This window comes from Chenopodium album, chromosome 2 (assembly GCF_948465745.1).
Source record: "Chenopodium album chromosome 2, dcCheAlbu1.1, whole genome shotgun sequence".
Classification (NCBI taxonomy): domain Eukaryota; kingdom Viridiplantae; phylum Streptophyta; class Magnoliopsida; order Caryophyllales; family Amaranthaceae; genus Chenopodium; species Chenopodium album.
In genome coordinates this window covers 13,994,058-14,006,548 of record NC_137835.1, presented here as the reverse complement: position 1 = coordinate 14,006,548, position 12,491 = coordinate 13,994,058, and the positions used below count along the sequence as shown (strand labels likewise).

The 12,491-nt window shown below is 37.9% G+C and overlaps 1 protein-coding gene across 11 annotated transcripts; it reads left to right on the top strand.

Annotated features, from left to right (window-relative positions):
* The first annotated feature begins 2,714 nt into the window (after positions 1-2,714).
* On the top strand, positions 2,715-12,257 carry LOC145596595 (uncharacterized). Of its 11 annotated transcripts, none has more exons than XM_081652849.1 (12): positions 2,715-2,949; positions 3,062-3,188; positions 3,317-3,414; positions 4,011-4,163; positions 4,602-4,695; positions 5,592-9,342; positions 9,812-10,679; positions 10,753-10,884; positions 10,959-11,279; positions 11,357-11,493; positions 11,562-11,672; positions 11,744-12,257. In XM_081652849.1, exons 3-6 carry the CDS (start codon positions 3,404-3,406, stop codon positions 5,739-5,741), a joined length of 408 nt encoding a protein of 135 aa, XP_081508975.1. In that variant the 5' UTR covers positions 2,715-2,949; positions 3,062-3,188; positions 3,317-3,403; the 3' UTR covers positions 5,742-9,342; positions 9,812-10,679; positions 10,753-10,884; positions 10,959-11,279; positions 11,357-11,493; positions 11,562-11,672; positions 11,744-12,257. The 11 variants fall into 11 exon arrangements, with proteins under 11 accessions (XP_081508975.1, XP_081508971.1, XP_081508990.1 ...); XM_081652845.1 differs by having other exon boundaries at positions 4,587-4,695; XM_081652864.1 differs by lacking the exon at positions 5,592-9,342.
* Positions 12,258-12,491: the final 234 nt, after the last annotated feature.

Below are 12,491 nucleotides of genomic sequence, written 5' to 3'. Positions count from 1 at the left end.
TTACTATAAAAGTCCTAAATCAATTGTTCATAAAAACCCTAAAATCATGATTTTCAATAATTAAAACCCTAGGTTATAAAATTTACAAAATCTGAAAATTATGACATTTATAAAATTTTAAATTATAAAGTTTAATCATAAAAATACAATTTGATACTAATTAAATTAATTTCAAACAGTAAAATCAAAACCCATAAATCAATAATTAAAATTACACAAATTAATAAAACAAAGGAGAAAGAAAATAAGACTAACCTTTTTGTGTGGGAAATTTTTTGGGGATTCATGAGGCATTTATAGAGTAGAGAGTGTAGGGTTAAATTTGGGCTTATAAAAATGTGGGCTTAAGTTATGGGATAGGGCTTAAGTTATGGGTTTTGGAATGAGTTATTCCAATAAAAGTATGTAGGAATAATTTACGTTGTCCAATAATTAATAAACGTTTGACCCAAAATATATTTTACTTTTATAAAACCTTATATTTAAAATACTTTAACCCTTTATAATATTTAATTAAAATACTTGAGCCCTTAACAATACATTTTATTAATACTTAAATACTTTATAAAAATACATAAAAATACGGGGTATTACACCAATAACGTGCATGGATTACAACGTACGTAAAAAGTGGAAAAGAATTTAAATGTAACACTCTAAAAAAAAATTGCAAATTGCAGCCATTTAAAGTTCGTATTTTGCAAATTGCAGCCATTTAATTTTTTTTTTTGCAAATTGCAGCCCAAAAGTTCATATAAATTGTAAATTGCAGCCCGATTCAACTTTTTCATCGGCTTACAAGTTGAAAAATTTTCGATTAAGGTTTTAGGAGCCATTTTAGTTCTTAGGGGTCCGAATTGAGCTCAGAATTAGCAAAAAAATAACGCAAGTATCTCGTTTTGCGTAACAAAAGTGTATCGATTTGTGGGAAACTGTAAATATGAGACACTTACGTTATTTTTTTGCTAATTCCGAGCTCAATTCGGGTCCTTGAAGGCTAAAATGACCCCTAAAACCTTAACCGAAGATTTTTCAACATGTAAACCGATGAAAAAATTGAATCGGGCTGCAATTTACAATTTATACGAACTTTTGGGCTGCAATTTGCAAAAAAAAATTTAAATGGCTGCAATTTGCAAAATACGAACTTTAAATGGCAGCAATTTGCAAATTTTCCAAAAAAAAAAAAAGAAGAGTAATAGTAATAATAACAATAACAAGTTTCGATAAGTGTTTATCATGATAAAGTAATTAAGCCCTAAATTAGCTAACTAGGTTATATTGAGTATCTGTTTAATTTTCAAGTCAGGTCATTTCAGGTATAGTTCGGGTCTTTTCAGATTTCGGTTTCTTCGGGTCAATTCAGATATCGGGTCACTTCGGTTCGGGTTAATTCGGGTATCAGGTCAAGTTCGGGTTAACTCCACTTCGGGTCGGGTACAAGTCGGGTTAGCTTCATGTTTGGGTCGATTTCGGTTTGATGTTTTCGGGTCAATTTCAGGTCACGGATCGGGTCATTCGGGTCGGGTCAAGATTGTCAGCTCTAAGAGGAAGTACTAATGTAGTTGGTTATGAATTTTCAAATGCATAACAAATACTAAAATATTAAAAGTCATATGAAAAAGAAAGAAAGGAAGAAATAGAAAGATGTGTGGGACCACTTCTAATTGTACCACTAAAAGTTTATATAATACCATTAGTTATTTAGTAATACTATATATGCACATAGTTAGTACCACTAAATGCATATATAGTACCATGAATGCATATATAGTACCATTGAAATATTCAATGGTACTATTTAATTTGATCACCCAGTGATACTATTGATCACTCGATAGTACTACACTAAAATCAAGTACTAAATTACGTGCAATTACACTCTTACCCCTCGTTATGCAATTGTTCTTAACGGGACTCTCTTTAAAAACTCAAAAGGGTTCATTATAAAATTATTTAGTAATATGTTATATCTTGGGTACACCGCCCAATATATACGTTTACCCGTTTTTTAATTTTCCTATTAAAAAAACTAAGGGTTCGTTTGGCATTGCTGTGGTTTTCTGTTTTTTGGTTTTTTGTTTTCTAAAAGTATATGATATGAATCTCATAATTAATCAAAAATTATATAAACTTATTAAAATTATAATAATTTTGAAAACTGACAACAGAAAAGTGGAAACACCTTTTTCTTGTTTCCTGTTTTTGGTTTTTGGTTTTCAAAAAAATAGGAAACTAAAAACCAAAACAGATGCCAAACAAGCCCTTATTGTTTGTTTTTTTTATTTAAAATGTTAATGTTGTTAGTAGTGATAAATATTAGCCCTTTCTAGAGATGAATTTTGGATGCTCATATCGAATACATCATCGTTGTTTTTTTTCACTTACTCATTTGTAATAACGTATTTTTTTCCGTTGTTTATAATTTTTATTTCAAAGTATAAGTGTACAAGTTGGTTACTTTGTGTTTTTAGATTAGTTGTATAATTGTAATTTAGGTTGAATTTAATAACTCCCGACGGAAGTTTAAAATGCTTATTTTTTACCCAAACATTACATTTATCTATAACCCTTCTAAAAGCCCCAAGCACCAAGGCTGTAGCAATTTTACTGTTCCTTATGAACAGAAAATTGACATTTCTGCCCTCCCCTGCCCTTAGCACCCTTCCTTGATTGACAGGGCTATTTTGGTCTTTTCGGGTTCCCTATTTCTCTCTCCTGCTTTTTCTCCTCTCATCCTCACTCTTCTCCTAAGCATCCTCAAATTTCTCTCTCTCTCTCCACTATTATTGAAGCGCACTCTGAGTTCTCCATTGAAACGCACTTTGAGTTCTCCATTGAAGCCTACTTTGAGTTTTCACTTCTCTGAGGTATAATGTTTTTTCTAAGCCGATTTTACTTGCAAGCCCCACCGAGGATGAACCCAGGTGGAATGCTGATTTAGGGAAGGTAATTGCTTTTTTATTTGTTTAAATCCTTAATTTTTAAATAATTATGTTGATTTTAGTTGTTTCTTGTTCATTCTTCATCCAGTATTTCTAATTTTTGTTGTTTTCTTCAGATTAATTAATGGTGCTAATCTAATATTAGAGACAATTATTGATCGGGATCGGGTTGTCCTTCAGTTTTCGGTGGGTCGCTAATTCGCAAGGCCCACATTTCTTGCTGTTCCTACAGCTGGTCTTCAGGTAGCCTTCCCTCATTTGTTTGATTTCAGATCAGAATAATTTATCAGGTAGCATTTAGATTGATATAATTTGATTTCTCTGGGTTTGTGTGGTGTGTCATTGTGCTGCTTTTTTCTTTTTTGCTGCAGATCGAGACTTGTGATAGCTCAAGCAAGGCTCACAGTGTATTCTTAGTTCGAAAACCCAAGTTTCTATGGATTTTGAATCGAACTAGAATGTTTCTGCGGTTGTGTTCACTTTACTCTGCAATCCTTCCTCTTGTGTTTTTGAGTTTTGTTGATTATTACTGATGAAAACTGATTGTTCATAATTAAATTTGATTTTTTTACCAAATATGAAGATAACTATTTTTATTTCTGATTATAACGAACTTTAAATTTGAAACGAATGCCTTGAACTAGCCAACAAGCAGAACTAGATTGTTGACTCTTCTTTCCAATGTGATGCTGATAGCATCGTGTGGTCTACAAGTTTGTACAGCAATGGATGATAAAACCATGAATTTTGATATTGCAGACCTCTCATATATTTCAATTTATTGTCTGCTACTACATTTCTCCTGTTTAATTTCAAGTGTACAGCTTATGGGTTGAAGTTTCAGGCCATGTGTATTTGTATAAATAGCTACTGGTCGTGTGAAATCAAATGCTTGGTATTATACATGTGGGAGTATGTATTGATGGGTTGCATAGTAAAATTAAGCGTGTGTGTATATTTCTCTCATTATAACCCAAAACTCGATTGTCTAGGTTCTTTCTCTTTAGATTTTTGTTGTGTTTTTTTTAGATGATTCTCTAATCTATTGTTGTTTTTTTTAACCAGTGACCGTTACTTTTCGAATTCGGAAGTTGTCGCCGGAGATGAGTTGGAATCTGCGAAGTCCGCTAATGTTTCCAGCGAAGAAAAGGATGCTTGGGTTTTCGATGGTGTTGAAACCCTTCTATTTAATTTACCTTATTATGAGCATGGATATGGGTGAGATTTTCTGTATTTTTTGCAATTAAATTGATCGTTTGTTTTATTTTAGTTTAATTAATTGGAATTATTCATAGGATTTGATTTTCATTTGATAAATAGACAGCACTGCTCATACTTCATAGTTCAGACGTACATCCTAAACTATACAATCTACAGAAAACAAATTCTTGTACACTGTTGAGGAAACTTATATAGTTGTGATGCTTCAGAATTTGAAATTTGAAAGTATTATCAAACTAACCTAGCATAGAATTATGGTTTTCACACTCTTTGTTTTGAAGTTTGAACCAACTTATCTTTTACTTGGGCTTTTTGTTGGAATCTGGATGTCTGATGAAATGTTTTTACTCTTAAATCATCTCCTTACCCAAAATCCATTGAGCTTGAAGGGTGTACATGGTATTCCTAACTTGTATCTAGACATTTTAAATTTAGTTATCTTTGTAAGAAGCAACTTGGAGTGACGAAGCCGATTTCTATTGCGGGACCTTTTGCTGTTGATTTTCAGAAGACTCGGGAATTTGAGAAGGTTTGTTGATTTGATTCTTGAATTTTTTGTTTTAATTACGGTTTCTTGTTTATTTGGTGGTAGAGTGGCAGACGTAGTTGAGCTTGAGCATCTTCTTATAAACGGAGATGGAAGAAATAAGTTTGATTTGTGCCAGGAATGTTAATGATTGTTAAAGAAGAGGGGCTTAAAAATGTAAAATTTGTTTATGCGGGTACCATCGGTGGGTTTGGTTAACATGATTGTGGTGAATGGGACACAAAAATGACAAAGAAACATGAATGAAGCATTTGTATTGTTGATTTTGAATCTTAAAGTTAGATATGTATCTTGGTTTCTATTTAATGACATCTCATTTGGGAAGTATTAATTTCATGAGTATTATATGGGAAGATGTAATAAGCTATTCATTTATTTATTTATTTTATTTTTTTTTTTATTTTAAAAAACGGGAAGCTATTCAGTTCTTTAACTTTCACATTTAAACAAGAAGTTGTAATTATGTAGACTTAAAGTAAATAGATATGCAAGGTTATCTTTCTCAACTCTGTTTTATTATGGGGTTGGAAACTTGGGATTGAATCTGTTATCTAAAAATTCAATGACCAAGTTTGTTCCTTTCAAATGTGCTTGAGTTTCTATTGTAGTGGCAGTTATACAGCTTTGCTTTGCCAAAATAGTTGTCCAGTTACTTTGTGTGACTGTTGGCGATTCTAATTCTTTAGCTTTTATACTACGTATTTGATATTGTTCCTCATTTTATTCAGTGCATAAGCTCAAAATCATTTATCTAGTACTGGCGAATTCAACGCTTCAGTTCTAATCAGTTGTCTTGATTCTTTAGCTTCTTAGTTTGTTCTCTTGTTCAAATTCCGTCTAACTATGGTCTTGTATTTTCTGCATCTGGTGTTTGTTAGGATAGAGCATTGCTTGAATGGCATAGAACATGGCGATTTTGCGGGCAGTGTGGAAGTAAAACAATTCCCAGGGAAGCTGGTAAAAGAGTGCAGTGCTCAAATGAATTGTGCAAAAGGAGGATATATCCTCGTGTTGATCCAATATGTTGATGCCAGTCTCTCATTCATTATGCAATGTAGAAGCACTGTTTGAACAAATGGAATTAAATTCTTCCTGTTGTGTGTCCTGTTACCAGGTAGTCATTATGCTCGTGATCGACAAGGAAAATGACCGTGCACTTTTAAGCAGACAGCCGAGATTCGTACCTAGAATGTGGAGTTGTTTAGCTATTTTTTTAGAGGTTAGTACTCTGCAGAAATATGATGACTCCATACCTCATTCGTGATACATTTGTCTTAACCCGGAGAGAGTTTGGAAGAAGCAATGAGAAGAGAAACATCGGAGGAAACTAGGATTGAAGTAAGAGAAGATGTCTATCATAGTTCTCAGCTATGGCCGGGTAAGTTCATTTGGAGCTCTGATGTCTGAGTGTAGGGAATAATTTCAAGCCTTAGAATCCCACTAGCTTGAACCCCACAGTGATCATACACTAAAGTACGGTGGCGTCCAAAAGGGAAGAAGATAGAGCAAAAGAGTCGCCAACAAGTTTTAGGAACTTGTAAACCGTTCATAGGATGAAGGTTACACCCCTTAACGATCCAAGAGATCGTCAACTCCATAAGGTCTAGAACCAAATAAGGGTTCGGGGATGAAGGTACAAATCCAACCTAAAAGAGATTGAACCTGCCCTAATAATAGGCCTCTACTTTATTCTGATCGTATTCATGTGCGCTTTCTAATTAACATGCAATCAATAGATTAACCCTAAACCTGTTTATCTACATTGGTTGAATATTAATGCACAAATAAATATATTATTGGCGATCACTTGAATTTATAATCAAATTAACCCTAAACAAGATTATTAATTATCTTATTAAGCGTGATTACAAGTACAAATTCCCTTTAACATGCATAAAAGGCGTGATCAAGCAATAAAAATAAATAAGCATCAAGAAACATAATAAATAATCAATCATTGTAATAATCATAATAATAATATTCATAATCATGTTCATGTTAATATTAAAGCATAATAATAATAGCAAGATCCTAGGCATGATACTAACAAGATTAATAACAAACCCTAGCATGTCACTAAGCAATAAAAATTAAATCTTTAACCCTAACATGATACTAACAATCATAAATATTAGGAAGAAAATAGGAAGCATCGTAATAATCATATTTAATATTAAAGTTACCCTAGACATGATACTAGGAATATCATAAGAACAATGTAAACATGATTTCTACATCATAATATCAATTAAAACCATTAAAGTACTTACTTTGATGCCTCGTACCTCTTTCTAATAACAAAATACAAACGTTAGTAACTTCAAGGAAAATAATAAACAAAACAATTAAATTAAATAATTGAAATAGAGATTTGGGACCAAACCCTTAGAAATTAAAACCTTTCACGTCTAGGGCGAAGGCAACTTCGAATATGGCTAGGTGTTTCTAAATCTTGTGAATGCGGAATTTTGTATGTGAAAACAAAGTTTAGAGAAAGAAAGAAAGAATTGAAGGAATAAAGAAAACTGATCGTAGATGAATGTTGATGATTATTGATCGTGAGAATTGGTGAATGTAGATGAATGAGGAGAATTGATGATCGAAAACGGAGTTTTTAATACGATATTTATAGAGAAAATCAGCCAAAAAGATAAATTAAACAAAACAGAGTTAGACGCACAAAAAACAGAGCTGGCGCCAACCCTGGCTAGCTGGCGCAAGGCACCAACACTAGCGCCAGGCGCCAATGGCTAGCGCCAGGCGCCAGGCCTGGTTCCAGGCGCCAAGGCCTGGGGTCAGGCGCCAAGCCTATTTCCAACGCGTTTTCAAAAATCAGATAAGTTTGCCGTACTGGAGGATAAAATCATATAATTTCCATGAAAATGCTATTTGATTTTGATTAAAACTCTGAAAAGTCAACAAAAAGTCAATTTATCAATGCTATTGAATTAGGAAAGAAAAGAACCTTATAGAAGATTCTAGAAGACTAAAACCATTCCTAATTGCATTAGGAATGATAAATCATATTAGGCCCTCCTCTAGATCATTGGGCCGCATATAAAGCTCAAACCGGGCCTAGTTTGGTAAATTGGCCATAACTTCCTCAATATTCATCGAAATTGGGCTTATAATATATCGTTGGAAAGGTCTTTGCAAGCCCCACCCAAATACACTACTATTGGACCCATATCATGGACCAACCAAACTGGATTGGCTGTTTTCTTAAAATAAGTTTTCAAAAACAGAGAGAAGAGAAAAGAAAATAAAACTTTCCGCAACACTAGACTTTCCACACTTTCACTTCATTCGATTATGATTCGACGTGCAAGTTACTCATCATTGGGTTTGGTTTTGGGGAGACACATTTTGGTGTCTACAGAAGCCCCCACTTTGACTGAGTTTGGAGAAACGCGAGTTTCGAAAACAAAAGTCAAAGTAGCGATAGGGACGGAGAATGATTCAGAACGTTCTGCGATCCTAAATCAATCTTGTAACGCTGATACCTGCAAACTAGCGTTAGTTAAACAGATAAAAGAGTTAAGAAACGCGTATCTTGCACCGTCGAGCACACGTCTCTGAAAGTAATCGATTGCTGCTGTATCCTTGTTGTTTTGATGACCTCCTACAAGCTAGAGAATGCCATCCCGCTTGAAAACTGCTACGCCCGTAACTGCTTCCAAATTAGAAGACTGCTTCGCATGAAACGATCCTCCTCCACATTGATAATATTCCACGTCCAAGGGAATACCATCGAAGATTGCTTCTCTTGAAACAAATCTCCATCCGCATTGATAATATTCCACGTCCAAGGGAATACCATCGAAGATTATTTCTCTTGAAACAAATCTCCTTCCGCATTGATAATATTCCACGTCCAAGGGAATACCATCGAAGATTATTTCTCTTGAAACAAATCTCCATCCGTATTATGACCATCTTCCATGCCTAAGGGAATATGATCGAAGACAACTTCGCCCGAAATTACCTCCAGTTGTTTGTGACAACTCTCCGCAAGCTAGGAAGACCCACGCCTGTTGATCTTTAAAAAGTTCGCCTGAACTTTGCTTCCGCTTTGCCTGTACGTCGGCGCTTCTGTAGCTTTGAACCTGTACGTCGGTGCCTTTTTTTGTTTTGTTCATATGTCGGTGCCTCTTGTTAATGAGCCAATTCTTAGGCGCTTTAAGCTAAGTGAGACGATCTTTTATCAGGTCGATCACTCTATGTAATCAAGCCGATTACTAAATCATGTCAAATTGCTCAGAGGGGCTAACTAGCGTACCAAGGAACCCAAAAATATGTTGCAAAAAGGTAGAACAACCCCACTAGGTGGCTGGGTGCTCTGGCGCCACTGAAAAGCCATCAGCGCCACTCGTCTAACCTTAGCGCCAAGCGCTGATATTGGCGCCAGGCGCCAAGCCAAATTTGTGACGCCAATGCATAGTGCTTGGTGCCAGCACGGGGATTTCCTTAAATACCCCTTTCCTCTTCATTTCGCTGCTTTGTTCGTCGCGAAACTGCTCGAAAAAAAAAACCGAAAGCTTTAATTGCTCGGTTCTTGCTCGTTTCTCAACCGAATTTGCTTAAATTTGTCGCAAATCAAAGCTCTTTTCATCTATTTTCCCGATCTATGTAAGTTTTCTTCAAACTCACATCGGTTTTTGTGAATTTTGGCATGTTTTATTCACGAATTTCATGAAAATTCGAAATTTATAATGCTCAATTTGCTTTGTTTGTCAAGTTTTATGCCATAAAATTGCTTGATTATGTTTATATATTGCCTTGGGAATAATTTGAGACTTGTTTGACTCAATTTGGCGAAGAAATGAGTAATTTGCCATTGTTGGACCTCTTAAGGTCGTGAAGAACAATGTGGCTTGTTCTTGATGTTTTTGCTAGCAATTCTTGTCCAATTTGTCACAATAATTACTATAGTTTTGCAAGAAATTGTGTGATTGCTTGAAAAATGCAGTTATGCTCAATTTGAATTTGTGCTCTGTTTTAGTACTACGTACTCTGTTTTTGCGAACATAGTATCATGCGGTTAGGCGAACCTTAGATACTATATAACCTCAATTTATGATGTTTTTGCACAATGTAGCATGGCTAGTCAACGAGGCTCGGGTTCACGGTCCCGAAACACCAGACGGGAGCATGAGCCCGTAGAGGATGACGTCACGCCTTCCACTTCGCTTGGTCGACTTTCGGAGTGGGATGAGCGGACCCTGTTCTTCGCCCCCGTCCACCACATTTCTGAGAGGGTGAGACAGGGCATCGTGCCCGGGAGGACGCGGCATCATGGCTCCGGCTGTGATGGTTTGGGCGATTTGTACAGGATGTACATCGCCAGGGATCTCGAGACGAGACTCCTATGGGAGTCTTGCGGGCTAGCTACTCTGTTCGAGACCTCTGAGGCTATGGTTGCCTCCAGCGGGGGTCATCATGTAGTGCGCGCTTTAGTGGAGTTCTTCTAGGACACCACCAACACTTTCCATTTCCCTTGGGGCGAGATGATGGTCACCCCTATGGACTTCAGTCTCATCACAGGACTAGAGTTCACCTCTGTACCACTACCGTTTGACAGTAGAATCGACGTCTTTTCTTCGGAGGTCGAGGAGCTGTTGGGGCTGATCGCTATTCGGGCCCGAGCTGAGGTCGAGACGACTCAGTTTAGTGCTAGGGGAATTCGCCGCTCGACGCTGGCAGCGACTCTTGATGACGATGCGACCACCCGAGAGCAGCGGGTGCGCATCTTTGCGCTGATGTTGTTGTCAGGGACATTCTCACCTGACAAAGGTAGTAGGGCGTTGCTTTACTATCTTCCTGCTGTCCGTGATCTTCATCGGATCGGGACCTATGACTGGGCCAGCTTGGCCTATGCTGACTTTGTTCGTGCGCTGAGGGACTCGCGTCGACACCGGTCCTTTGGGACGAATGTTGCTTTGTCTGCCTTTTGGAAGGTCGTAGAGGTAAACATTATTCCCTATAAAGTTTAGCTCTACATATTAGTTAGCATTTACTCACACCGTTAACTCTTTGTAGATCTGGTTCTACGAGCACTTCCCTTCTGCTGCGCCGGCGAGACCATCGCCGCGGGGATTTCCAGTGAGCGCCTCTTGGGGCGGCCACCATGTGGATATGTCTACTACACATGTTCGGAACCGGATCATCGCGGTACGACTTTTATTGTTTACTTGCTTTTTCGCGATGCTTTAGGTATACTCTCGCCTGATTGATGTTCGTTGTAGGATCCTGAGGTGGTGTACCGGCCGTGGGGCGGTTGGACAGTCCATGGGTTAGCCGCTTAGTATTCTGCTGAGCGTCGGTATTTTCTGGGGACTTATGGAGCGATCGTGTACTTAGGAGAGAGGGTTGCTAGACAGCATTCCTCTGATGTCTTCGTCGTTCCTGCTGCTCCACCACGTCATATGTTTGACGAGGCGCGATTGTCGAGCATGTCTGAGGGAGATGGTACCCCTTGGCGATCCTATGTGATCCCTGGGCAGTGCTATGCTGAGGAGCTACTACCGTTGTTAGCTCCAGCCCCCGTACTGGCCGAGGATGTGAGGGTAATATTTTTCAGCTTTTACTTTCCATGAAGTAGCCCCCAAATAATGTTTTACTGACTTTTTCTTGTTTTATCAAGACGGTGCTGCTGAGTTCGTGCCACCCCGTATGTCCATCCACTACCAGGGGATGTACGGGCCGATTGAGGAGATGATTTCTCCGGCTCCCGAGGGCGAGCGCTTCGTAGAGCGGTCGATTCCTCGTCACTAGACTCGAGTAAGCCTAGTTATTCACAATTTTGTGTTCATATATCATGCATGTTTACTGACTTATCTTTCTGACAGTTTTCGCGCGAAGTGGTTTCGGCGATGGCACAATGCATAGATGCCTTTCGGAGCCAGCTCGTCCGGATGAGGAATGCGGCCACTTGCCGTCGGGATGACGTCACCCGAGAGGTAATCTTTCTTTGTATTTTTTGCATTACCGCTTCAATTTTGCCTTGATTCTGATTTAATTCTTTTTGCAGGGCCAGCCTATTGCTTCTCACACTCGTGCGAGACCTGAGGGGCGGAGGGATCCGGCGAGGTCCAGCTCGAGACGTCGCCGTACTTCGTCAGGGGGTAGAGGTGGTCGCTCTGAGGCTGCTCGTGCTGACGTTGCAGAGGGCTCGGGATCTTCTTCTGAGGGTGCTCATGCTGCACCGGTAGGAGAGGCTACCTCGGCTTTCAGAGGTGGTGGGATGTACGAGATAGGCTCGTCATCGCAGCAGCCTCCGCAGCCTCAGGTTGATCCTGGGTGGAGTGGTCCTACATATAGTCTTGCTCCTCCTACGGAGACTGGAGCTGGAGCTGGGGTGACTTCTCGTACGGCGCAATTTTATGATATGATGGGCCTACGTCCTCCAGCGCCGTAGTTTGTTCCTGTGTATATTTTATTTTGACTTTTCATAGAACTTTGCCTTAGACTCACTATTTATAGACACATTTTGTATATTTATGCTATTATGAGTTTATTTGTTTTTTTTATTATTATTATGTGTATGTTTGTGTGTGAAAGAGAAGTGTGACAAACAATTTTGCGCAAAAATTCCGTCATTTTTATTATTGATGGAGGGTATCCGATTCTCTCCCCCAAAAAGAAAAATAAAAAAGGAAAAGTCAAATAAAAAGTCGGGTGTTTGGAATATAATTTAAGTAAAGTCCAAGAAAGAATAATATAATTAAAAATAATAGCTATTGTAATTAATTAAGAAAAAGGATGAAAAAGATGTTTAG

Bases quoted from the DNA above. Each gene is read 5' to 3' on its own strand.
- LOC145596595 (XM_081652791.1), top strand. From the start codon at position 10,221: ATGATGGTCACCCCTATGGACTTCAGTCTCATCACAGGACTAGAGTTC. The intron at 10,680-10,752 runs GTAAACATTATT...AACTCTTTGTAG, and splicing joins CCTTTTGGAAGGTCGTAGAG to ATCTGGTTCTACGAGCACTT. The intron at 10,885-10,958 runs GTACGACTTTTA...TGTTCGTTGTAG, and splicing joins TTCGGAACCGGATCATCGCG to GATCCTGAGGTGGTGTACCG.